Source organism: Equus caballus, chromosome 19, assembly GCF_041296265.1.
Source record: "Equus caballus isolate H_3958 breed thoroughbred chromosome 19, TB-T2T, whole genome shotgun sequence".
NCBI lineage: Eukaryota > Metazoa > Chordata > Mammalia > Perissodactyla > Equidae > Equus > Equus caballus.
Window position 1 is genome coordinate 49,485,316 of NC_091702.1, and position 26,330 is coordinate 49,511,645.

Here is a 26,330-nt window from a genome sequence, read left to right on the forward strand (position 1 = left end):
TTTAGTAGAATACAGTAAATAGAATTCTGGAATTTGAGAGCTGGAATTCTGTAGATAAGGCCCAGAGAAGTGATTGGCTAGAATGACTAGCTGAATTAGGGACAGCGCCAGGAAGATTTCTCCCGTGTCTGGGAGACAGGATTAGATTCAGCTCCCATCATAGCCTTTACTACATTGTATCACAATTTCCTATTTGCCGATGTGACCCAGTAGACTAACTTTAAGGTCAGAGACCACGTATATTCATCCCTGTATTTCCAGGACCCAGCACGGTGTCTGGCATGTAGGTTGTTGAATGAAAAATTCAGATCCCCTGACTCCTGGCTCTGGCTCCAGGTTGCTGTTTATCCCATATAGTCATAGGTGGGCACCAGGAGAAAGTCCCAAGCCCAAGAAAATGGCTGTGCAGTCTGTTTAGTCTACACGTAGAAAAAGCCTGATGCTTAAGATGACCCCAAAATCATTCTGGGATGAGGGAGGACTTGGAATCCGTGGGCGGGGGTGTCAGGCAGATACTAATGAAGTCATTTATATTCAACTCAGATGTCCCCAGGATTCACTACCCTATATGGAAAAAATGAGATTATATTAACAGGCAAATTTCGCTAACTCCATAGCTTCCTTCTTTGGGTAACCGGAGCCTCATTTGTAAGGTTTCCTTTACTATCTAGTACCTCGAAAAGTACCCAGACCCTTGGCCCCTGCTCACACTGTTGCTACTATTCTATCTCAGCTCCTCAGACTACCTGCTTCTGTCACTCTCCCACACTCCAAGACCCCCGGGCTTCTTTTACTACTAGGGAATTACTCGCCCTCCTCCGTGGTCTGCTCTTTCTGAAGGGTCTCAGAGCAACACTAAGCCAAAAGATGTTATGAGGTTTGCTTGGACTGTTTCACATACAGCTCTCTCCTCCCCAGGACGTGCATTTGCCACCGTAAAGGCATCAGGGAAGGATTTCAGGGCAGTCACCACACTGTGCCTGGGACCACCATTCTCCTATCCTCAGCCCTTGTTGCTGAGTTCTGCTCATAGAACCCAATAGCTTCTTCCTCCATCATGAATTTTCTCCCCGGGGTCAGAAGGTTCCCTTTCCCTGCCAGGTTCACCAGGTACTGCTCTTGCTACATATATTACATTGTATTATATTGTATACAACATAAACTGTTTCCACAGGGAGAATGAATTTTGAACTCCAAGGACCACTTCATTTAACCCATCTCTCAAAGCATAACTCAATTTTTACCTCTGTGAAGTTTCCCATCTGCCGGATGGAAATTTCTTCTTCCACTAAACTCAAAATCCACACTGTTTTGATGAATAATTGGCTTTATGATTAAGGCCTCGTGTCGCCTTAATTATCTTCTACCTATGATGCTTCTCATCATGTTGTTTACTTTATCATCTCAACTACAGAGCTCCTTGAGGCCAGCAGCAACATTTTCTTATCTCCCTCTGTGCACAGTAGATGCTCAAGAAGTATTTGATAAATATTAAGGGAGTAATTGTAATCGTACCGCTCTGCCTCACCCACAATACCTTCCCTCTGGATGCAGCAGGACTATCTTGAATGAAGGCATCTTCAGATGCATGGGAAGACAGGTTTTTATGTATCTGTGTGTGCTCTTGTTTGTAGTCAGTGTAGGGTTGAGGGTAGGGAACTATCCTCATTGGAGCAGACCCAAAGGAGCCCATTCAGTTTTCTTCTTTTGGGAATCTTGGCTAAGAGACAGCCTGGAGGTCTTTGGAACTGCACAAGCAGCACTCTAGAGATAGTCCAAAACTCTTGCTGAGATTCCTGGAGTTGACCTGCGTTTTACCCTTCCAACTGCTACAAAACTTGTTTAGTTTCTTCGAGATGCCCTCATATCGTTCTAATAAGTTCTTTTGCTTAAACTAGCTAGAGGTGGGGTCTGGTCTTGGCAACTAGGACAACCTGACCTAATACTGTAGAATAAGGTGGAATACTCACCACATCACACACACGATACTCCCCAAATAAAGAAAGGAAAAGCATTCCTCATGTTATCCATGTATCCCACTCCATTCAGATAAGAAAAATTATTCTCTTTCCTTGAAGAAAAGTGTAGCCTTTAGTTCTCTGAGGAAGAAAGGGTAAGTTTGGGACCCAGCTAGTGTTAACAACAACATGTAACAACAACCTCCAAAAGTTATGGGGGTAAAAATTATTTTCAAAAACATACATTTTACATGTAGTTACACACCATCCTCATACCAGCTACACTGAATTAAACAAATACGTATAAAATCTTAATAATATTTGCTGTATTTAAATACAAAAGTGCCCTTATTGACTCTTCAAAGGGCAGGTGAGAATTTGCATTGATCCAATTCTTACGGTCTTGTCCAGTCTTCCTTGGAGCCAACGGCTGGGCAATCTGTTAACAGGATCTAGTTAAACCAATTGTCTGTCTCTATCCATCCATCCATCCATCCATCCATCCATCCTTCCAACAATTCTTTAGTATCTACTCTGTGTGAGGCACTGTGCTAGATAATGGAGTCATCGAGATGACTAAATCATGATTCCCACCCATCAAGAAGCTCACAGAACAGGAGGAGAAACAGTCAAGTAACTGCAGTGCAATGCGACATCATATAATACAAGCATGAGCCAAATATTATGATAGCCCCTAACTGCCTCGAGGAATGAAAAAAAAGGATTCAGAGAGAAGATGATGCTTGAGCCAAAACTTGAAGCAAAATAGGAAACATTTCCAGGGAAATGCAGCTTCAGCTCCTAATCCAAAGGACAGCAAATTTTACTCCTAGTTTAGTGAGAGGAAAATTAACATACAGAGAGAATGATAACATCTACTAGGGCCTCATATTGACAAGCCAAACCACAGTACAACACAGAAACCTGGACTGCTTATCGCCAGACTCATAGCACCTGAGGACACGGTCCCCCTGAATTTTAATACTCAAAAACAAAAAATCCAACTTTAAACATCTGCCTTATTCCATGAAATGATCTTACCAGGAATATCCAGCTCCTCTAAGAAGGTCCTTAGGCTTGAAATTTTGTGGAAGGGAGTTTAAAAGGACAAGTATGTTTCTCACAAATGGAATAAAATCCCTGATTTGATGTGACTGCATCTCACATTTACTAGTTTTGAAACCAGTTAATACAACAGTTCTTAAGAGGCAAAGGAAAGAATTGATTTCTCTGTGGAAAGGTTGGGCCTAAGGGACAAGGATGGTTCTGAGTCCTCAGACTACATGGATTTTAATCTACAAATTTTTCTTCATTTTTGACTATGTTAAGGAGAGCATCCTGAGGGGCTAAACTACTATCCAAGTGTCTTTTTCAAAAGGTAAAAAAGGGAAAAAGAGACATTCCAATACAGATTCACACTAAAATAATTATTTCCTATGTAAGTAAGTGCTAAAGTCGAATGCTCTAAACTCCCAACTTAACAGCATTTCATATATGAAGACTCCTTGAGATTCCTGCAGAACACTGAGAGCGTGGATGCTGCCAGCGTAAGGAGGGAAAATATTAAGGGTGTGCAAAGGGTAAGGAAGAATTGCTGTTTTGTGCACAGTTCCTTTAAAGAGTAGGACTACTTCCTAAATTTATTAAGAGGTTTTTGTCTCTTTTTTTTGAGAGAGAGAGACAATAAAAGAAGGGTGTGAAGGCACAAAAAGGGAATTTGAAATCCAATTGCAATAATTACTCATGCAATTGGCCCCTTTCTATGTGGCATTATAGAAACCTCCTGAGTACTAAAGAGTTTATGCTTTTACAAAAGAGAATCCCTTCATCACTGCATAGCACAACAACTGCTTCCTTACACCTTTTAGGAAATGATCCCGGGCATTTTTCAGAAACCCTAGAGGGCTTCCTACATTAAAACACAGTGACAGAGATCAAGCCTAGAATAACTGCAGAGTTGCGGTGATGAGCTGTACTCGTCCAAATGATTGATTTTCTGCTCCACGTAATGGGACAAAGGGCATCACCCTGTGGACACAGTCAGTTTCACAGTGATGGACATATACATGTGGATGATGATCTGAGGCACAAGCTGTGATTGGTCCTAAGAAATGAAAAGTAGAATCAGGTTCAAAACCCGTATCTCATGATTTCTGGCCCTTATTCAGCCAAAGCGTTGAGCTGCTTCATATCTGTATTATAGACAGTTTGGATCTTTCTTGAGAGTTGCTCTGGGTGCAGCATGATAAGGAAAACCAGATATTTGGCTTGATAACAGTATTCAAAGTATAGGTGCCACACTCATGATAAGCTGCTCACTGCAGGATATCTGAGCTTTGCTGCCATCAAGAGGACTAAGGTCCGATGATGACTACTAGAGTTCAGTTTTCAAAACTTTGGGAATAATCTGATCATAGTCTTTCCTTCTTGTTACATTATAGGAGAGGAATTTAGAGTATTCAGTCAAAAGGTTCTCCCAGTAACAGGTGACGTCATCCATCTGCAAGTGGTTCATAATAAACTGGCTTCCCCTAGAGACAAGATTAACAAGAACATTAAAAGCACAGCATTTAATAATACTAGCTTACATTTGAGGGCTTACCTTGTGTCAAGCACTGTTCAGAGTGCTTTATATGAATTAATTCACTTGATCCGCAGAACCAACCCTATAGCTTTCATATCCACACACGTGTTTAGCAACAGAATTTAATATTATTTTCTTAAGAACAAACATACATACAGCTAATGCTCAGAACAAGTACTTGTTTAATTTCCTCAAAGATTTTAGTCTACTTCTTATAAAGGACGAGCTTGAGACATATGTAAAGGTGTGTTTTTCCCCCCAGGACAGCTTTAATTCTGATCACGTCTGTATAATGAGGATGAAATCTGGAAATCACCATGGTAACAAGACTCGTATAACTTTAGCTAGGGCAAAAGGGGGATGATAGGGTAAAATGGAAAAGGAAAAATGAACAGAAGTTACCTTTCAGCAATTTCTCGAGCTATGTCATCATTTGCTTTTACAAACTGCAATAGCTCCCTAAAATGGAAAGAATTATTAGACTCTGCAATATAGACCAAGTTCATGAATACTAAGTCAGAAAGATCATAGAGTGAGGTCTATGGATAATCTCTAGTGGATTATTTTTTTCTCTAAAGCAAAGGTATCAGGGTCCTTGCAGGAACAAAATAACAACAACAAACAGCCCACACACAGGATAAAGGCAACCTATTGTAGATTTGGGACATAGTTGAGAAAATAGAGAAATGTTCAGTAATATACATCAAAAATCAACAGTGAAAAAAAAACTTCCCTCTTGTTTTCTGCTCTGGCCCCGAGAAGAGGGCACTGGGCTCTCTTTTCTGGTCCCTTTCCACACCTCTCCCTAGCTCCTCCCATCATGAGAGAAAATTTGCCTCGGCTTCACTGGTGTCAATTCTCACGCTGTATCTGAAAGTCCCTTTGACAATATAACAAGATGGAATATCCCCATCTTCATTCTGTGAGAGATTAGAGCTTTTCCCTTGCATGCTGTCTGAATGTTACACTTCAAACCAACATTAGAACACTTTTTCAATTAAGTGTTATCCCACTCATAGCCTATATAAGAGAACTAAATAAGAAAAAAAGCTTTCACTGGAAAAAAGTCATCAGGAATAAATGCTGGGGACTTAGAGGCAGATCGTGGGAATCATCAGAAGTTCAGCTTGCGGGGGAGAGAGCTGCTTACTGGACGTTGGAGAGGTCTGTTTTGACTGGGATATAGTGAACCCACGGCTTCAGTTGGGGATAGAAGAATTCCAGCCACTCATCACCAACATGGAAAACAAGTGAACCACACAGGAAGAGGTGTTTGAACCGGAAACTTGCAGCTACACCCCGGAAATTAAAGAGATACCTGGGAAAGAAAGAACAAAATATACTTGATACTGTATGCCTGCTGCCACAAATAGGACCTTTTTTCTTATTCCCTCCTCCTCTTCTCTCCTTTTATCACCCCTCCCTTCTTTTTCCATTTTCAGTTTTCAAGGACGCATCAGCATGTCCCTCTGGGGTTTCCATAAGCTCCTTGCTTTTCCAGGGGCTACAGGTTGCTCCTGGGAATGTCGGGGTGAAGGGAAAAGGGGGATACTTTCTCCAGGCAGAGCAAGATTGGGCCAGGAGCTGGGTGCTGGGGAGAGAGGATACAAGGCTCAGATGGAGACAATGCCTCACCCTTTCCCACAAGCTTTGCTAGGCCTAATGTCTCTAACTCATCGTGGCCCCCTCAACCTTGTTTTGCCCATAGAGTACCCCATCTTGTCAGAGGCATCCCCTATTCCCTCTTCTTCTGAAGTCGGGAGAGGAGGACCAGGTATACCTAATCAATCTTTAAAGAAACGCTCCCTGAAAAAAAGCTGTCTTAGAAAAGAACATTTCTTTCCAGCATTTCTCATACATGGACCCGTCTCCAACCAGAGTCGCCTTCCCCCTATAGTTCCCACTGTGCAGTGCAATCAGCACCCCACTGCCCTCCTCCTGACCTGGTTTTACCTGTTCATCTATTTCTTAGTCCTGGCATTTAATTTTAATATTTTAGTTACATACGCTTTATTCATGTTGAACCTTAAACTGTTTTATTAACCTGATAAATACTACATCTAACTTCGGCTGCTGGCTGGGTGGGCTACGGAGAGAGGGAATCCCACCACTTTGGTTACTAGAACATCAGCTCTATGGAAGCAGGGCCCATATTTCATTGTCTTTGCCGTTCCCACAGAACTCAAGCCAGAGCCTTAGGCACAGCAGGCCCTCTGTAAACAACAGCTAAATGAATGAACGCCACTTTCCTAAACCCCAGCTGGGCCCTAGTACTAAAGTTCTCACCCAAAGTGAAGCTACTCCAAAAGCAATGGGAAACCGAGAGCGTCAGGAGTCCCGGGGTCTTACTTGTATTTGCAGTGATCCACAAGATGCACATCCTGAGCAGCTGGCTTTCCCAAGGTGTCCTTGACATGAAAAGCAAGTTGTGAGTGTTACAGTAGCATTTACTGAAGACCACCATGCAGCAAGTGTTGTTAAACAGTCCACCAACATGACCTCGGTTAAGTCTCACAAGAAACACACTTCAGTGGCATTATTATCCCATTTTATAGATGAAGAAGCCGAGGCTTCGAGAAGTTAGGAGACTGGCTCAGGGTCACGTGGGGCTAAGGAGAATAGCTAGAGTCTTAACCTGGGTCTGTCTGATTTTAGAGTTTAAGCTCCCCTGATGCCAAGCAGATACTCCTCTGAACTCGGAGGTCATGCTGCAGCACAGTTCACTCTGTGGACGTTATATGACACAGGAGATTACAAGTGGAGGCTGGGGGGCTTAGAGGTGTAACCCACACACAAATTTTGTTGAGCATGCAAAGTATTTAAATATTCAAGGGGCTGGCCCAGTGGTGTAGTGGTTCAGTTCATGCGTTCCACTTCAGCAGCCCAGGGTTCGCAGGTTTGGATCCCAGGCACAGACCTATGCACCACTCATCAAGCCATGCTGTGGCAGGCATCCCACATACAAAATAGAGGAAGATGGGCACAGATGTTACCTCAGCGACAATTTTTCTCAGCAAAAAGAGGAAGATTGGCAACAGATGTTAGCTCAGGGCCAATCTTCCTCACCGAAGGAAAAAAAAAAATCAAACCACTGCCAACATTTCTGGGTGGTAGGATATTTCTTACAAAAATCCAGACTTCCAACTTTTCTTAGGAAAAAAAGGGATTTGGCAAACTGGGCTCCTATTCCCTCTGGCAGCAATGGCTGGACCTTTAGCACTCTCTCCTGTTCACTATTGTGGCCCTTTGGGGCATTTGAGTTTGAGACCCCATCTATATTCCAGCTACCTTAGCAGATGATAAACTCCTTGATGAGGGGAACAAGTCTTGCTTGCTTTTGCAGCCTCCCTAGTAGATGCTGTGCTGAATAGATACATTTTCTTTTTCCTTTTTTTGTGAGGAAGATTGGCCCTGAGCTAACATCTGTTGCCAATCTTCCTCTTTTTGCTTGAGGAAGATTGTCCCTGAGCTAATATGTGTGCCAACCTTCCTCTGTTTTGTATGTGGGACACTGCCACAACGTGACTTGATGAGCGGTGTGTAGGCCTGCACCTGGGATCTGAATCCACAAACCCCAGGCTGCCAAACTGGAGCACGTGAACCCCAGCACTATGCCAACAGGCCAGCCCCCATATTTTTCTTTTTTAACAAAGTTTCTTAAACTTCATGTGCTCCTGTTTGATTAAAACTATCAAATGATAAATACATGCATCTCAGATATACTTAGTTTTTCCCACAAGAAGTTTAAACATTTTCCTCACGTCATCCTCACATGGTATATGGAAATTTCAGATGAAGACATTTAGGGCTTAAAATTCTTTGAATAAGGCAAGAAGTCACAGAGTTAAGAAGACAGAGATGGACTCCACACTGGAGAAGCCAGTCATTGCTGGCTTCACCTCAGAAGCACTTGGGGAGTTTTAAACAAATGAAGATGCCTGCACCACATCCCCAGAGATTCTGCCTCATTTGATGCATTTTTAAGCTTTCTGGTTGAGAACCACTGGTTTAAACCAGGGGTTGGCAAACTACAACCCACAGGCCAAATCCAGCCTATTGCTTGTTTTTGTAAATGGCCCATAAGCTAAGAATATTTTACCTTTCAAATGGCTGAAAAAAATCCAAAGAGAAATATTTTATGACATGTGAAAGTTACAGGAAATTCAAATTTCAGCGCCATAAATAAAGTGTTATTAGAATATAGCCACGCTCATTCATTTATGTATCTTCTATGGCTGCTTTCGTGCTGCCACGGCAGAGCTGAATAACTACAACAGAGACCATACGATCCGCAGAGCCTAAAATATTTACCATCTGGCCCTTTACATAAAAAGTCTGTGGTCTCTGGTCTCAACCTTCAAAGCAGTATAAAATACTAGTCATAACGTGGGCCAGAGAAGCACTGTCAGTTTGAAAAAGAATAATTTACATGTATGTTAATACTAGTTCATGGAACTTCCCCTACATTCATCCCGCCACTGAGAGGAAACCTAATCTGAAACTCTCCCCAGGTGGCAACGTTCTTTGAGTGAGAATGTTCACGTCTGTAGTTCTACTCAGATGACCGGTGATTACTTTCATAGATTTCCAGGCCTGGTTTTTGGTGTATTCTGCATCAACCAGTTTTGGATTTTTTCGAGATAGAAGAATGAGAGGATCTCGTTCTGGACTTGTCCTATAAAAGAAAAAACATGACATAAAACTATGTGTCCTGCACCAGAATCCTGTTCCCAATCTCTGAAAGGTAAGCAGTAACTGGACCCAGTGCAATGACTGTATGCACAGATGGACAACTCATTGGTCACGTTAACAGTAGAGGAGGGGCACGAGACATTGCAGCATTGAGGTGGGCCCGGGCTGCTCCCCACTTTACCCTTCAGGGGTGGGGAGTATTTGCCCTTCTCTGCTCACATCTAGTCTTTAAGATTATGTTGTTCTGGTCACTACAGCCATACCCCAGGGAATGAGCTCCCTGTTAGGAGGGTTCACATAGCCTCTATAATCACTATTCTCATAGCTGTGTGACTAGGTAATCATCACTCACCAAAACAGCCACAGGGCCTTTGTTGTGTGTGTTCTGTAAAATCCAGTAGGATATTCAAATTAAAAAAAGGGGGGGCTTAAAAACCTCAAGACTGTATGTAGAAGTCCTAGTTATGGTCCAAGTAGCAGACGGTCTTGACATCTGAGGGGTCATGGGCCTGCTGAGAATCTGATGAGAACCGTGGATACCCTCTCTAGAAAAATGCACACATCCCCATATAATTTCAAGGAAGTCCTAAAACCTTTGAAGTCCACACCTGGATCCCAAGTTAAGAATCTATGATCTCAAGATTTGAGAATCAGAGAAATTGATAAGGAACTTATCAGTAAGCAGTGGCTGTTGGGCCCGTCTGAACAGAGGGCATGATCTCTCACAAGGACCCACCGAGAAAACTACAAAACTCTTCTTCCCTCACTGTCTCTGTTGTATTCACCTGTTTGACAAATATTTATTGTGCATCTACGTGGCAGACACTGTTCTGGGCACTGGGGACACAGAGCTGAACATGGATAAGGTCCTTCCCCAGCCTTTTTCCTTCCCCTCTTCCCTGTTCCCCGCTGCATTTCCACCTGTCTCAGTCTGTGCCCTCCACCACCGTTTGGCAGCCACATGGTCTGATGAAAAAGGCAATCAGGAGAACTGGTGATGGTGCCTGCTCCGCCATTAACTGGCAGAGTCACTGTGGGCAAAATCATAAGCTTCTCCTAGGAAACTATATGCTCTCAGGCAAGAGGACAACGCATCTGTTCTGTTTAACATTACAGTTATGCACCACATAATGACATTTCAGTGAACGACAGACCGCATATACAACAGCGGTCCCATAAGATTAGTACCATACAGCCTAGGTGTGTAGTAGGCTACACCATCTAGGTTTGTGTAAGTACACTTTGATATGTTCCCACAATGACAAAATTGCCTGCTGATGCATGACAGTATATACTCAACGCCCGTCACACTCGTGGCACATGTAAATAGCTGCTGGATAGATGGATAAACTTTACCTCTTTGAATTTCAGCTCAATTAAGAGTGATTCGAGCCAATAATTTGAGTTCTTCTCTAGTCTAAAATTCTGTGATTCTATGTTCATTTCTTAGTTAGCTTTCTCTTTGAGCTAGAGTTCTTCACACCCTCAAAATTACTTATATTTTAAACATTAATTGGAAGAATATCTTTGTAAAATGTCAGAAAATATAATCACCTTGAACCTCGGAAATATGCTGTGGAATTTTTCTTTTTCCATGGCCACTGTGCTGCTGACCTAAAAACAGATTTTTGATTAGTTTCTGTATTTTTTTCTTAACTATATAAGGATGTGTCTCAGCCATTTCTGTTGATTAGTTCAGAGCTTTACATTTTTAAATAAGTCTGATCCAGGCTACTCCAAAGAAAAAGCCCTAAATGACATCATGTTCCCTTTTGTTATTTGTTCCTTCCCCTGGAGGTGCTAGCCAGTAATATCTACAAATCTATTGCTCCATTAAGTTAACAACATTGAAGAAAAGTACCCAAACCCTAAATGACATGTTTAGGGCTATTTAATTCAGTACAATGAGGATTTCTTCTTTACTTTAAGTAGAGTGCTACTGATAAATAATAGACAAAAAGAACTGCAGAAAATATCAGAACTTGCATGAAGGGCAAGCAAAGAAATCACCCTGACTTCACGTTTTGGATGTGTAGGAGGTAGCATCAGAGATAGTCTGACTTTGCAAAGCACTGGTATTCTTGCAGCTGGACTAAGTGCTCCGTAACGACAAAGTCCCTGAAACTCAGGTCCCAGTGCACATTACCATGACCAGCCTTTCTTGCTGAAACTGCTAGCTCACAGGTGCACCATCCTTCACTTTCTTCACAGGAACCCTGCACAGAAGTTTGTGTAGCATCTTCCTCTGAAAAGGAGGAGGAGGGCTGACCTGGAGTTCACGAGGGATGAGTGGGCTCTTCACTGAAATGGAGAGACTCAAGAGATGAACTTTCCAGGTGGAGATGCTTCTCAGATACATTCAGTGTCACGTTACTCATTTTCTCTCAGCTGAGAGCACTGCACCGTATCTTCCTGCCTTATCTTCTAGACTTTTCTTGCTGGATCATCTTTACCTGATTCTCCAGCCCAAGGCCAGAATTATCTCTCACTCTGCCCCATACTCCCTCCGACCAAAATATAAACACTAGAGCACTGAGTTTTTTGTTTTATGTTTGTGTTTTTTTAGTGGAAAAACGATAGGCCCATTATATAAAATTATAACGGAAAAGCATAAAATAAAAGTAAAAAAAATCATCTGGAATCTGCCCACCTACAGATAACTACTTTTTTTTTTTGAGGAAGATTAGCCCTGAGCTAACATCCACTGCCAATCTTCTTCTTTTTTGCTGAGGAAGACTGGCCCTGAGCTAATATCCGTGCCCACCTTCCTCTACTTTATATGTGGGACGCCTACCACAGCATGGCTTTGCCAAGTGGTGCCATGTCTGCACCCGGGATCTGAACCGGCAAACTCCAGGCCGCCAAAGCGGAACATGTGAACTTAACCATTGCACCACCGGGTCAGCCCCTACAGATAACTATCTTTAACAATTTAATGTTTCAGTGAAGAATTTCCTTCCAATCATCTCTGCACGTCAGTGGTTCTCAGTGGGGGGTGATTTTGCCCGTCTCCCCCAGGGGACATTTGGCTGTGTCTATTTTTTTGATTGTCAATATGGAGACTGCCACTGGCAGTTAGTGGGTAAAGGCCAGGGATGCTGCTAAACATCCTACAATGCACAGGACAGTCCCCTACAACAAAGAATGATCCAGCCCAAAATGTCAACAGTACCAAGATTGAGAGACCTTGCTGTACATAACAGAGGTCATATCATGCATGCTGTTAGGTAACATTCATATTAGGACAAATATTAAAGATAATAATAAGAGCCACCACCTACATAGCTGTTGCTATGTTCCAGGCACTGTTCTCAGTGCTTTATACATATATTAATTCACTCTCACAAGCTTATGAGGTGAGTTTTATTATTCCTGCTTTACAGTGGGGACCCTTGAAAGGTTAAGCAATTTGCCCAGAGTCACAGCTGGTAAGAGCCAGGGTTTGAACGGAGAGTCCTTGTTTTTAAGCCCTATACTCCTTTTACTTTCCATTCATGCCAGTATTCCATTTTATAGCCATGTCATAATTCACTTCGTTCCTTATTAATGGGCTTTCTGACTTTTTCCGACTTTTTGCTTTAAGAAACAACACTGTAGTGAGTATCTTTGTACACACATCTTTGCACACTTGTCTAGTTAACTCCTTGGGATAAATTCTAGAAGTGAAAGGGCTGAGTCAAAGGATGTATACATTTTAAGTTTTGATATATATTGCCAAACTGCCCAACAAAAAATGTATCAATTTATACTCAAATTTTTAGTATAAATTTCCTTGGTCCCTGGGAAAGATGCATTTAACATACACAGACTTGAACTATGCATCATCTCTGTTTTCCTTCTCTCTCATCCTTCCTACCCTCCTCCCCACCCCTCAAAAGACCTGTGTTAGGACCTTTTCCCTCCTGGCAAACACTAACAGGGGCCACCACAGCTGCCCCTGACCTCTTTTATAATCATCTTCCCGACAGAGTGAAATCTTTAAATCTCTAAGGATGCTGACTTCTTCTACAGAATGAATAATAAGTCAATGGGGACAAACTCCAAAAAGATTATAAAAATAGTAAAATGGGGGGCAGATATCACTGCAGATGGATAAACAAGCATATTATTAAAGTTTCAAAGTAAGAAATAAAATCATATGGCTAGAGATTCAAATGGAGGGCTCTAAAAAATAAAATTGCAATTCTATAATCATGAATAAATTCAACTGAAGAATAAAAGGGGAAGGTATCAAAATAAAAACATGTTCATATAAGATTAGATTTTAAAACATATTTTGTCTTCCCTAAAAATTACTTATTAGTTTACAAGGGAGAAAATAGTAACTACACCATGGAGAAGCTGGATAACACCTTGACCAACTGATTAAAATTAGCATGTCTAATGAGGCACGAATGGACTCAAAATCACTTAAGTAGGTATTCAAGCCAGCAATGCATAAACTGAATCTAATCATGAGGAAATAGAGAAAAACAAACTGAAGGAAATTCTGTAAAAAAAAGTGGCCTATTTTCTTCAAAATGTCGATGTCATGAAAGACAGACTGAAGAGCTGTTCCAGATTAAAGGAGACTAAAGAGTCATAACAACTGCATTCAACACATGATCCTGGACTGGGGGAAAGTGCTATACAGGACATCACTGGGACAATTACATGTTGTATCAACATTGTTTCCTGAATTTGATAATTGCAGTGTGGTTATAAAAGAGAACATCCTTGCTCTTAGGAAATACACACTGAAGTGGGGAGGGGGACGGGGTCATCAAGTATGCAACATACTCAAATAGTCCAGAAAACAAGAAATTATGCATAATTACATATCCAGCTTAAATGTCCATCAAAGGAAATAATAAAGTAAATTATTATCCATCCAATGGAATACCATACAACTGTCAAAAATAATGAGGTCATTTCATATGTACTGACATGGGAAGATTTCTAAGACATACTGCTAAGTGAGGAAAAAATTGCTTAGGCGAGACATATTTATAAATTGTTATGAGCATGTATAGGTTTCATAATCAGAAAAAAGTTTTTAAAGATTTTAAAAATAAAATAGATGTACAGCAGGTGGAAAAAGAGCTACAAAAAGAAGGAAGAATGTGAAAAGGGTATTTGTCAGTATTTGAAAAAATAAGGCTTAGAAAAGTAAAGCCAAGAATAACTTGGAGAAAAAAAGGTTAAAGACTTTTCTCCCCCCTCTCAAAATTATGTTCAAAAATCAAAGGCTACATAAGAAATGATGGTCTCGGTGTCTGAGAATACGGGTGACATGAACTGGTAAAGTGGAGAGGACAACACACTTGGAAACCAGCACTTCAGGCCTAGACTGGCCTGACCTTGAGCAAGTCACTTAACCTCTCTGGGCCTTCATTCTCTCACTCCTGAAAGAAGGAGTTGGACAAAGACAATTTCCAGTTCCAGTTCTATGCAATATGAAGCCAAATTATCTTAAAAAAATAATTTACAAATTATACCTACTGGATAATAGACTCTTTCTTTACCCACAGCACTCTAACGGCCACCGAGGACTGTGGCCCCGCGTGTTTCTCCAGGGAAGGGACATTCGCTTCATCCCCTTTGAATCTCCTGCCACACTTAGAACAGGTGATAGACATTTGTGGAAATAAAGTTGAATTAAATTATTGTTTTCTCTCTATATCTGAGAGAAGATCTATATAGACTGTGTTTCTAGAAGTTTGCTAATTAAGTACCAATATTGTTTGAATCAGTGATATAAAATGTAGCTAGGTAAGAGATACCTACAACTTTGACGACCTGGACAATCTAAATTCTGACATGATGGCAGGATGGAGTCGGCAGGCCAAGGCATGTCGCAATCATGAATCAGAGAGGATCTGGAATAAGCCTGTCCTTGAGATACCTGTGGGACATTTATGCCCACCCCATACCCAACTAAAGGACTTAGCTCTAAATTATAAAGTACATTTATGTTCCTCCAAGTAATTTTCTATCCTCCCCACAACATGGTTATTCATTTTTTTCTAATTATGAAAGTAATTTACTCATATTTAGAGAATCTTAAAGTACATAAAAATTTAAAGAAAAGGCTCTTATCATTTCCCCCACAGAGGCATTGCTGATATTTCGGGTAGGTTCTTCTGATCTTTTTTATGGCTATCTAAATATTTTTATATACATACAAAATTGCTTATGCTATAAACAGTTTTTTGTCTTTTATTTCTAACTTAAAAAGTTAGTCATTTTAAAGTAAGTAATTGTTTATACACTACTGTTTATTTCAAGAAGACCCACAAAGAGGAACAAATAAAAATCTTCCAATGGACCTACCTTGCCAGATCTTCTCTGAAGAGGTCCCACCGTCCAAGACCCGTAGGATAAATTGGCCAAACAGCGGGTCCCCCTTCCCAAAATGTCCAAGCAGGATACATGATATCATGGTACTCGGATGTCTTCAACACAAACAGAAAGGCTGTTCTCAATCAGTCTCAGAACAGAGCAAGAAGCAGCAAAGTGCATTCATGCCATAGGGTCTGGACAAAGGCCTTACTCTGGGGTTACGTTGTCAAAGATATATTTTCCCTAGTCTGCAAAGTCTAGACTCTAGATATTAAAAGGCAAAAATAACGGTTAAAATTTATGGACTCACTGAATCCCAGAGTTTGAAATCACATTAAAGGTCAACTTTTCTAACTCCCCGAAGTTCCATTTTTCTAGAGGACACACATTGTTATGGTTTTTAGTTTAAGGAAATCATATACCCAATTCTGAATGATCACATAGCTCTCTCATCTTTTAACTGCTATCATACTTGGAGTGTATACTGTCTTATCAGTTCTTGGTTATTTCCCAGATGGAGCCTTTGAGAGCAAGAATTACAGTGGGCTCTTGAGACAGATCATCTGAGTTTGAATGCTGACTCTACCTCTTTCCAACTATAGGCAAGTTACTTAATCTTTCTATGCCTCAGTTTTCTTACCTTTGTAATGGGAGAGAGAATAATATCAAGAATATTATCTATCTAATAGGCTTGTTTTGAATATTAAATGAGTTGGTATATGTAAGAGTGTGTGGCACATACTAAGTAGTGAATAAGTGTTAGTATTACCTAACACTGTGGCACTGTTGAGTTCACACTGGTTGGGCAATAAATTCTTGGTTACTCGTTGATCAGGGTCAGGAGTACCAATGGGCAGAATGGAGTGAAGGGGTATTATCCTACATCTTTTGAAAAAAGTTTGAAACCATTTGTTCTCTTTTAATGGTTACTCCTGTTAAGACTCTGGCCACTGATAACCCCCCCACTCTACTGTTTCTTCCATTGGAATTACACGTGCAATTTGCCTTCTCTCAATTGTGGTGTGCTATGTGATGCACCAAGCACCTCAGACATAACAACTGCTCAACAGAAGCTGCAATATTAACTATGAAGTTGACAGACTAAAATCTCTCCCTTAGAAACTAGGAGTCACCGATTAAAAAAAGGAGGGAAGTGAAGATGAAAAGAAAGTTAGTACACTGATGGTCATACTTTATCATTGACAGAAACAACAGATAAATAACAAACATAAAGTCCTTACTGACTTACATGGGAACCTCTATCTGTTCTTCTAGAAGGGTTTCATGACAAACAACGGGACCAAGTACTTTTGAGAAATGAGGCTCAACCATGGGAAATGCAACACAAATGTGGTCTCAGCCCACTGGCAACACAGGAAATAAACAAGTCTAGAGAGAAAGTAAACTTTGATAAAGGAAAAGTGGGGATAAAAGGTCCCTCTGCTTTGGAGAAACCAAATCAGAGATGGTGTTCCTTTTCTCAAAGTCCATAGGGTTTTCCTAAACCCACTCTTCCCCCAGAGAATCTTCCATCCACTCTCTTCTAGCTGCCCTACCACTGCACCCAAATGCGTTCAGACCTAGTCTCTAGGGAACCAAGACCCATCCCTGCCAATACACCATTTGCAGGAACCGAGCACTGACAAGCTATCAACTGTCCTGAGTTCTCCAAGCCCACAGGTGTGTTCCAGTGCTCCTATGCCTCCATAACTAGACCCAAAGATCACCCCTCACATATCCCTCTCAGATATCCCAAGCTTGTTACCTCAGTGCACTGCCTGGGCACAAACTAACACCTTTGGTTTGACTGTTAGCCATGCTGGGCTTGGGATACAGTGACAGACAGGACAGAAGGTATCCAATACTATGGCTGATATATACATTGTAGGAGCTCAACAAATACTTTTGTATGAAGGTGCTCCCAAACTCCAAGCCCACACACTTTCTTGGGCCACTCTCTCCCACACTCTGTGGGATCTCTGAAACCCACCTCCAATGTCCTATAGGTTTCTTAGGCCTCTCTCATTCCCTACCCTCTATCCCTACCCCTATAGACACTTAAGCAATCTTACTTTCATAACTTACAGGTCCTCTACCCCATCTCCTCAGTCTTATTACTCAACTACTGTGAAGCTAACAGGGACACAGACCCATTCCTGGACCTCAGGCCTCATCCTCATCCTTACCCATCAGACTCTGTCCCAGGACGATATTTTCCTGCTCAGACCCCAGAGGACCACCCTCCATCCCCTCATATGGCTCCTCCTGTACTTACTTTACTGAAGGAGAAGACTGGAATGGCAGGCTCCATCCATTTAGGAACCTGAGGATAATCTCGTACATTGATCACCATCTCCATGTCCGGGAGGTGCCCGATAACTTCCAAAATAAAGTGTTCAACACCACTACACCTGTCAACCAGAAATACCACAAATTCACCAGGGCGGTGCCTGCTCTAGGACAAGGCAGGGTTCCATTCACACTTTGAAAGTCAGAGAGGCCAGTGTTTAGATCATCACCCTACTGCAAAGTCTCCTGAAAGCAGTGCTTCTAAAAGGACTCTTCCACTCTTTCAGACTGTGCGAGTTATCTTTCCTAGCTAAGCTGCTCCAGCTTACGATGCTTTAATCAGATTCTCCAACTAGATCATCATAAGTTTGAAGAGTGTATTATTGCTACTCCTAGCACTTCTTCTCCTCTATTCATTCCCAGTTTTTTCTTTATTTCCCCTATATGGAGTAGTTTAATTAGTAAGCAAGATACAAATTCTGATAGGAACTGGAAAAACTGATTTTCTACTTGTGTCCCTTGGGCTCTGCTTCTCACAGAGACATTATTTTTATTTCCACTATAATTAAGACTCACAGTTTACAAGGAAAGATAGGAAATTTTCACTATCTTCAACCTGAATATAGAACACTATCAAAATCAGTTTTGGAAGCCAGAAAAAGAGTGTTATGTACACAATCATGAAGACTATAACACAGCTTTCTGATTAGACTCCCTGGGACTCCTCAGAGGATTTCTGGAAAGAGAGGATAAACTCACAGCTTAGCTCTTCTGCCCCATCCTTTGAGGTCCTGACCAGCACTATACTGAGGGCAGCATTCCAAGGCTTGACCAGAATTTTCTGGCATTGTGGGAATGACTGATTTAAAATATTGATTCATATATAGGGAGACAACTGCAAGAAATATCAATGGCTCCTAAACATGAGAAAAGATGCTCAACTGTATTAATAAATAAAGAAATCCCCAAAAAAGTCAAACTTCTAAAAATAGGGAATGACATGGTGGTTACCAGGGGATGAGGGTGGGAGGGACAAGACAGATGTTGTCTAAGGACACAAACTGACAATGAGTTGTAAATAAGCCCTAGAGATCTGATGCACAGTACAGTGAATACAGACAATGTAACGATCGTCCAACTTGCTAAAGAGACTAGAACTTAATCATTCCAACTACTCAAAAGAAAGGATAATTATGTAACATGATAGAGGTGCTAATTATTGCTACAATGGCAATCATATTGCAATATGTAAATTATCAAATTACTACGTTGTACACCTTAAATTTACACAATGTTATATGTAAAATATTTCAATTAAAAAAAAATAAGTAAATAGTCACCACAACAAAAAAGAAATGCCAGTGAAACGAGATACTAGTTTTCACCAATTGGATTGGCAAAGATCACAGAGTCTGCTGCTACCAAGTACTGGTGAGGGTGTGAGGTCTACTCCGAGCATGGGATATATGGAGGGTGGGGGTGGAAGTATAAGTAGGCACAACCTCTTTGGAGAACAATTTGCTTCTACTGATCACAATTTTAAAAAACACATTAATTGGCCTAGTTTACTTCTTGGACTTTAGCCTGCAGACATATTTACAGGAGTGCTGAAAGGTGTACGTACAAGGATGTTCCCTGCAGCATTGTTTGCATTAGCCAAAAGTCAAAAGGGAGTGGTAGAGAAGATGTTAAATGTCCATTCAAAGAGGACTGAATAAAGAAATCCATCCAATGGATTATTATGCAGCCAGGAAAGACTGAGGTGTTCTCTATATACTCTTATGGAACAATTTCAAAATCTAATGTTATATGGAAAAGAAAAGTAAGTTGCAGAATAGAAGATACAGCATGTTCTAATGTGTTGATGAGTCTAGATAACTGTATGTGCATAGACTATTTCTGGCAGGATAAACAAAAAACTGGTAGCTGTGGTTGTCTCTTGAGAGGAAGACTCAGGGACTAGAGGTCAGGGGGTCTAAGATGGTAGAGAAACTTTCTTTTCATTGTACATCTTTTCCAGTTATTTAACTATTTTACCATGTGCATATAAAACTCTTTTAATGCTAAAAAAAAAAAAAAAAACTAGTTAAAAAGTTAAAAAAATAGGGGCTGGCCCCGTGGCCGACTGGTTAAGTTCGCGCGCTCCGCTGCAGGTGGCCCAGTGTTTCGTTGGTTCGAATCCTGGGCGCAGACATGACACTGCTCATCAAACCACGCTGAGGCAGCGTCCCACATGCCACAACTAGAAGGACCCACAACGAAGAATATACAACTATGTACCGGGGGGCTTTGGGGAGAAAAAGGAAAAAATAAAATCTTAAAAAAAAAAAAAAAGTTAAAAAAATATATTATTGCAGTACATTTATAAGTGACAGCTAAAACATTTTTTTTTTCACATTCAGCTTTTAAAATAGCACTTTCACATACTGTGTGATTCCATTTACACAGAACTCTAGGAAATAATCTATAATGAGAGAAAGCAGATCAGTCGATGCCTAAGGATGGGGTATGGCATGGCAGGGAGGGGTGGGAGAGACAGATTGCAAAGAGGCACAAGCAAACTTTCGGGAGTGACAGATACGTTCATTATCTTGGTATATACAAACATTAAAATGTATCAAATTGTACATTTTAAGTAGGTGCAGTTTATGTCAACCATACCTCACTGAAGCTATCATTAAAAAAATACCATTATTCCCCATCTTTGAAACGACATGTCTCCAGAGTTAGTGAGACGGTCCTCTGGTTCCTTGGCAAAATCTCTCGGCTTATCCTTGAAATGCTGAGTTTATATTTTATTTTGTTCAGAACTGCATTTTTTAAGTGTCATACAGTTTTCTGAAACTGGGTGAATTAAAAGTATCTAGATCTAGAAAAATACTATTTGTAGCCAGATGGGAATCTGAAATATTACACAACTGTGTCCATTTCATTAAGGACATTGGTTCTGACTATTTCATTCTATTTCTCCTTTGTCCAATTCTGTTTTCCTTAGTTGTGCATGTAGTTGAGATAGGGAACTTTTAATGTCTTTAGAAATACAGACTATTTTATTGTCAATGAAAGGTTCTGTACTCCCTTAAGAACATTTCAAAGAGCTCATGATTCTGACCAAAACGCTCTGAGGTCCAGAATAAGAGTTTCGTGCCTTTGAGAAACTTTGAAAGTATTTTATTTCATCTAGAAATTGTTCAGCTAACTATTAAACATTGGGTAAGCCTTCAAAGTCCAACAATGCCTATATTCATATTTTCTTTCTCACTTGTGGGAATTAGGAATTCCTTTATACTCATAATTTGTGCTTAAAATCTCTATTATCGTCCCAAGTAATAAAACAAATGTCTCTTTAAAATGCCTCCAGGATTTTCCCCACCATCACCTTATTTGCCCCTGACACTTGATAACCAAAATACAACTGTGAGGGTAGTGAGATATTAAGTCATCTTTATTTTCTTTTTTGTTCTTGTTTTTATGTATTTTTGACAATGAAAATGTATTCCTTTGTAATAAAGTTGTTATTAAGAACAAATAATATAAATCCTTATATCTAAATGGATGCATGTTTTTTGCAATACTGCTCATTTATTTTACTTTTAATGACAGAACAGATTGTTTAAAAAGAAGATCTTAGTAAGGGAATACCATGCCCTCTGCATTTTGTACTTTGTAATTTTATAATGATTTGAGTTAAAAAAGAAAAAAAAAAAGACTCCCAACAGAGAGGTTTATCATTTGTCGTATATAATGCTGCCTAAACCCAACTTCCAGGTCAGTCTGTGACCCTCCCTGATGCCCCCCAGCCCTCAGCCTACTGATATGTTAAGTCAGCTCTCATACTTGAAGTCTTGGCTAGAGTACACTGTGTCATCAGCACCCCCAGTTTCAGCACCCCCAGTTACAGACCCCCAGTAACTCCTCTTGCCTTTCTGTCACCTTTCTTGGAATTCTTGGTATCTAGAACAATACTTGGCCCATGACAGACACTCAGTCAGTACTTCTCCTCCTTCCGCTCAGCTCACTCGTGCTAGGTCTCATCTGCCTGTGTCCTGCAGCTACTATATCCAGGGAAGGATCACAAGGGGCAGAGTCATAGCCAATACAACCAGTGATCTTCCCAAGCCTCACAAAGAGAGAATAGACAGGCTTTGATATGGGAGAAAGGAGGACAGGAGTTGGCAAGAACAATTCCGAGGCATGCAGGGCTTGTCACTATTTTATAATCCCTCTGAAACGTGAGGAGGGATTCGCCTGTCGGTCCCTTTAAGTGGCTTCTCTTTAAGTACAGTATCAAGTAAGCCCATATATAATAAGGTCAGAAGATATATTTACCTCATAACTCTTACCTTGAAGGGAACATGCAGTCATTTTCTCGGTATAATCTGTTCTTAATGATCTGATAGTGGGTCCCTAGTTTCCGTTTGACTACCTCCGCCATCATCTTCCTGGAGATACCTGCTCGGAAAGGAGTCAGATCCTCTTCTATGACACTAGGAAAGAATGGAATCATCAAGGAAAGCAGGCCAAGAGAGGGGTACCATTCCACCTATGGCCTCTCTGTGGGTTTAGGTTTAGTATTAGAGAAGACAGTAAGCTGAGGGAAAGAATAGAGGGCAGGACTGAGCAACTTTTCCCCTAGAAGCACGACAGGTCCTCTAAAACAGCCACAACCTCAAAAGATCAAAAGCAAGTCCATCTCTCTTCTTCCTCTCTCCATCGGGTCTGCCGCTCCCTTGCCTGATGCATATTCCACCTTCCCTACTCATGCCACACCCACGTTCTCCCAGTCACCAGTCCCACTGACTTCCCCTTCTCTGAATCCCACAGAAGGTAGGGCTTATGCCTTACAGTCTGACACTGTCTGACTCTCTTGTTCTGGTCCATCTGGCCCACAGCCACCCCACAGACACCTGACAGCAATAACCAGAAATTACGCTATCTTGTATCCCTTTTAAAGTTCAGTGCATAGTAAGTTTTCAATAAGTAACACAAGTATCAGGTGACTATTTTGAGGAGTCATAGAATAACATAAGGAGGAGCTAAAAGGACCTTGTTATTTACCAGAAGAGAAATCTGAAACCCAGAGAAGTTAAGTGTATTGCCACAGGGACAATCCGTGGGCCATCTGGGGCTAGAACCCAGGGCTGATTCCAAAGGAATCTGTCTACCATACTACACTCCAGCCCTAATTTGCATACTTTAAAAATAACCAAGAGGAATCTTAAGGTTAGATTCATTTATAAATCTGTTCAATTCCTTCATTTACTGAGTTCCTACTGAAGGCCAGCACTGGGGATACAACATAGGCCTTGACCTCAAGAAGCTGTTGGTCCAGTGGGGAAAACAGACAAGGACATGAGCTAACTTGACAATGCTGAGGCCCACTGACCTCCCCTATCCCAGGGCATTTTTATTCCCTAGAAATAGGAAAACCACCTCAGAAACTCCGACTGATCTCAAAACATGCTTGGCTCTCTGACCACTGCAACCAAGGTCCTCTGGGATCTTAGGGGACTTCCTTGTGGCAAGAACTAAATCCTCAAAGACACATCAAAGAAAAGAACTCACCCATGGTAGCAGCTGCAGTTTTGACTTGAACATGGTTCATAATTCTCCAAAGACCTGTTAATTTGGTCAATAAATACTTTCCATTTTGAACCTTCAAAAAGTGAAGTAAATGAAGGTTAACAAAACAGCCCTGAGCTTATTTGCTAACAGCAAATAACAGAACCAACAAAAGGCCAAAACTTTCAGACACCCCCTTCCCTCCTCTCAAGTGGAAACGAAAAGCCAGGAAGGATTGGTTCTGTAACTCTGCAGCACTCACGTCAATTCTGCGCCTCTACTCGGCCATCAGGTGTCCAAGAAACTGGAAAATTTCCAGGCTTAATGCCTGGTACTCAGAAGGCTAGGGATAAACTGGAGAGTGACACGGATTCTCACCTTTTACTAGTCAAACTGAGCCCCATAAAGAGGATCAATTAAAAGCCACAGACATTAACTCTCCTTTCATCTCTTATGGCAATGGACACACACACGCATGCACACACATACACGAATTATCCCCCAGGGTGTTTCAGGGAGATGCAGAGTAGCCAGGCGCAGGCGATCCCCGCTGGGGAATTCCCTCTCCTCCTCATTATCACTCAGAACTCCAGAGGATGGGTTACTCTCCAGGGTCCTGCGCAGGAGAAGCAGCGCCAGCCACCTAGATACTCTCATCTTCGCTCCAAAGCGCCCCGGTGCCCTCGGCCCCGGTCTGCGCTACAGCCGCCAAGCATCAGCCAGACGCCGGCCTCCCCGGGCAGCGAGCGGGGCGGGAGAGGGTCTCCGGACCGAGCCCGAGCTCGAGCCCCAGCCGCAGGCTCAGCCCTGCCCGGAGCTCACCTGACTCCTTCTGGCGGCCCGGCACGGGGGGCAGAAGCAGCAACAGCAGCCCCAGCCGAAGCTGCAAGAGAGCCCACCGCTCCATGGCCAGTCCACCCACTGCGGAGTCCCCACGGCGGCGCCGGCAGAAGCGCAGCCCCGCACAAAGATGGCCTCGGGGCCGCACCTCGTGGGCGGAGGCCGCCCCGCACAAAGAGGGCTGCGCACCGCTCTGCCCCGCCCCCAAGCCCGGCCCCCGGCCCTGCGGCCCTGGGAAGGCGGTGCCGGGAAGCGGAGGCCCCGCCCCACGCAGTGCACGCGCGTCGGTGCTGCGCGGGCAGGGCGCACACAGTCGTGCTCGTTGGTTTAGAGCCAAGCTATATAGTTAGCCGCTTCGTGTCGAAGTGGAGTGAAGGGTTCAAGATGCATGTCTCTCTCTCTCTCTCTCATAAAATCGGAGCCCAGGAGAGAATGAATAAGTGGCATCCCCTGGGATACTAAAGGTAATTTCTTACATTGTGTAACATACTGAAAACATCTTACTTATTCTCTGCAGTCAGAAAACTGAACGTCGGAGAGGATACGATTCCTGCCCACAGCTTTACAGTTAGGGGCACAACCTAAGTTGGATAGTTCTTTCCTCTATGTCAAACTGCTTCTTATTAAATGATATAGATTTGTTGACCACCCAAACGTACACAGCACTGTTAGACCCCAAGGGGTTGCAAATAGTGTAACACAAGTGTCTTTGTAATAGGAATTTGTAACATTTGGAGTGACAGACATGAAAAAAATCCAGTGGGCAACATTATACTGGACAGTGCAGGTATATAGCCATATATAGGCATATACAGGAAAGTATAGGCATATATAGCCATCATACTATAAGTATTTACCTGTTGTCTAAAATGTGCATGGTAACGTCCTAGGCTCTGTGGAAATACATGGAAGGAGAAGATGAGATCTGTTCCTTCGAAGAGTTTAGAACTAGTGGGAAGACAGTTATGCTTCCCCAGAGATAATTTACAAATTACGACAATATGTAAACACTACTGATTTCAGTGGAGGGAAAGGTCCATATGGACTGGAAATCGCGAGAAAGGGGCAGGAAGGGCGTATTCCAAGCTGAACAAAAGGAAATGTTGTATTTAAGGAATATTTTGCTGGAGACCCTAAAAAAGGGAAAGCCGTAATTTGCAGAAGGTGGAGGTGGAATCTAGGTTGGTGGGAGTGGAGGGTTTAGGATGCGTGTTGAGGAATGGTGGAAGATAAAATAATGTTGATAAGTTAGGAATGGGCCATATCGCTCACTTTGGGTGAATAGGCAAGAGGAGAAAATGGATCCCCAATCCTATATCATACAAGACTTCTTGAGGAATCCAAATGAAAACTTGAGTTAAAGTTTCTTCTGCTTCTGGGAAAGTGGGCAGTATCTCAAAATGAATGGTTCTCAAAAGCACATAGCTAAGGCAGTGTACTACATCGATGACACCACAATAAGCTTTGCTTTCAAAGTTAGTCTAAAATGAATATAGTGGAGAATAACTATAAAAACTCTAATAAAAAAGTTGTTAAATTTCCATAATTTCAGTTTTCTGCAATCAGAAGAAAATGGAAATTGCATTGTCAACACATTTCTTTGAAATGAAAATAAATCAGTATTTTCTGCAATTTTGTAATGTTTATCTGTGTGGAAGAGTAGGGACAGGCTGGGATATAAGCAGACCCTATACCTGGCAGGAATATGTGACAAATGAATCCAAATAATAATTGTTTCTTTTCCTTAATAGGTGAGGTGTTTTATTCCAGCGGTTCGTATATGTGAGTAAGTGCCAGAATCCTCCTAGAGTTTATGAAAACCACAGATTTCTAGGTCCTATGCCAGCCACTAATTTAAAATGCAAATGCTATGTTTACAAGACCCTCTATATACGTTCAAGCTGCTGCTCCTCTCTTCCAATTCATTTCGTGCCACACTCCGCTTTGCTCACCATGCTTAAGTTTCTCAAACACGTCAAGCTCTAACCCACCTTAGAATCTCTGCATAAAGTTTGTTTTCTATCTGGACTGCTTTTCTCTCCCATCTCTGCATCTCTGATTCCTTCCCAACATTCAGGTTTCTG

The 26,330-nt window shown here is 41.7% G+C and overlaps 2 protein-coding genes across 2 annotated transcripts in view; one reads left to right on the top strand and one right to left on the bottom strand.

The window, feature by feature from the left end:
* Positions 1 to 2,169: 2,169 nt before the first annotated feature.
* Positions 2,170 to 24,479, bottom strand: POGLUT1 (protein O-glucosyltransferase 1). The gene is made up of 11 exons (XM_001500712.6): positions 24,229 to 24,479; positions 23,410 to 23,500; positions 22,188 to 22,331; positions 17,831 to 17,966; positions 15,547 to 15,668; positions 10,789 to 10,848; positions 9,118 to 9,217; positions 6,892 to 6,950; positions 5,693 to 5,860; positions 4,945 to 5,001; positions 2,170 to 4,489 (listed from the first exon to the last, which is right to left on the bottom strand). Exons 1-11 carry the CDS (start codon positions 24,311 to 24,313, stop codon positions 4,333 to 4,335), a joined length of 1,179 nt encoding a protein of 392 aa, XP_001500762.2. The 5' UTR covers positions 24,314 to 24,479; the 3' UTR covers positions 2,170 to 4,332.
* A 44-nt stretch (positions 24,480 to 24,523) lies between these two features.
* TMEM39A (transmembrane protein 39A) overlaps positions 24,524 to 26,330 on the top strand; it is a 34,213-nt gene continuing 32,406 nt past the window's right edge. Inside the window, exon 1 of the mRNA XM_070243746.1 lies at positions 24,524 to 24,710. The gene's annotated coding sequence lies outside the window, so the exon portion shown is untranslated. The remainder of the gene's footprint in view (positions 24,711 to 26,330) is intronic.

Excerpts from the sequence above, each read along its gene's own strand:
- POGLUT1 (XM_001500712.6), bottom strand. The coding sequence starts at position 24,313 with ATGGAGCGGTGGGCTCTCTTGCAGCTTCGGCTGGGGCTGCTGTTGCTG. Across the intron at positions 17,967-22,187 it reads GACTGCATGTTCCCTTCAAG|GTGTAGTGGTGTTGAACACT; the intron begins GTAAGAGTTATG and ends TCTGGTTGACAG. Across the intron at positions 9,218-10,788 it reads GCATATTTCCGAGGTTCAAG|GACAAGTCCAGAACGAGATC; the intron begins GTGATTATATTT and ends TTTCTTTTATAG.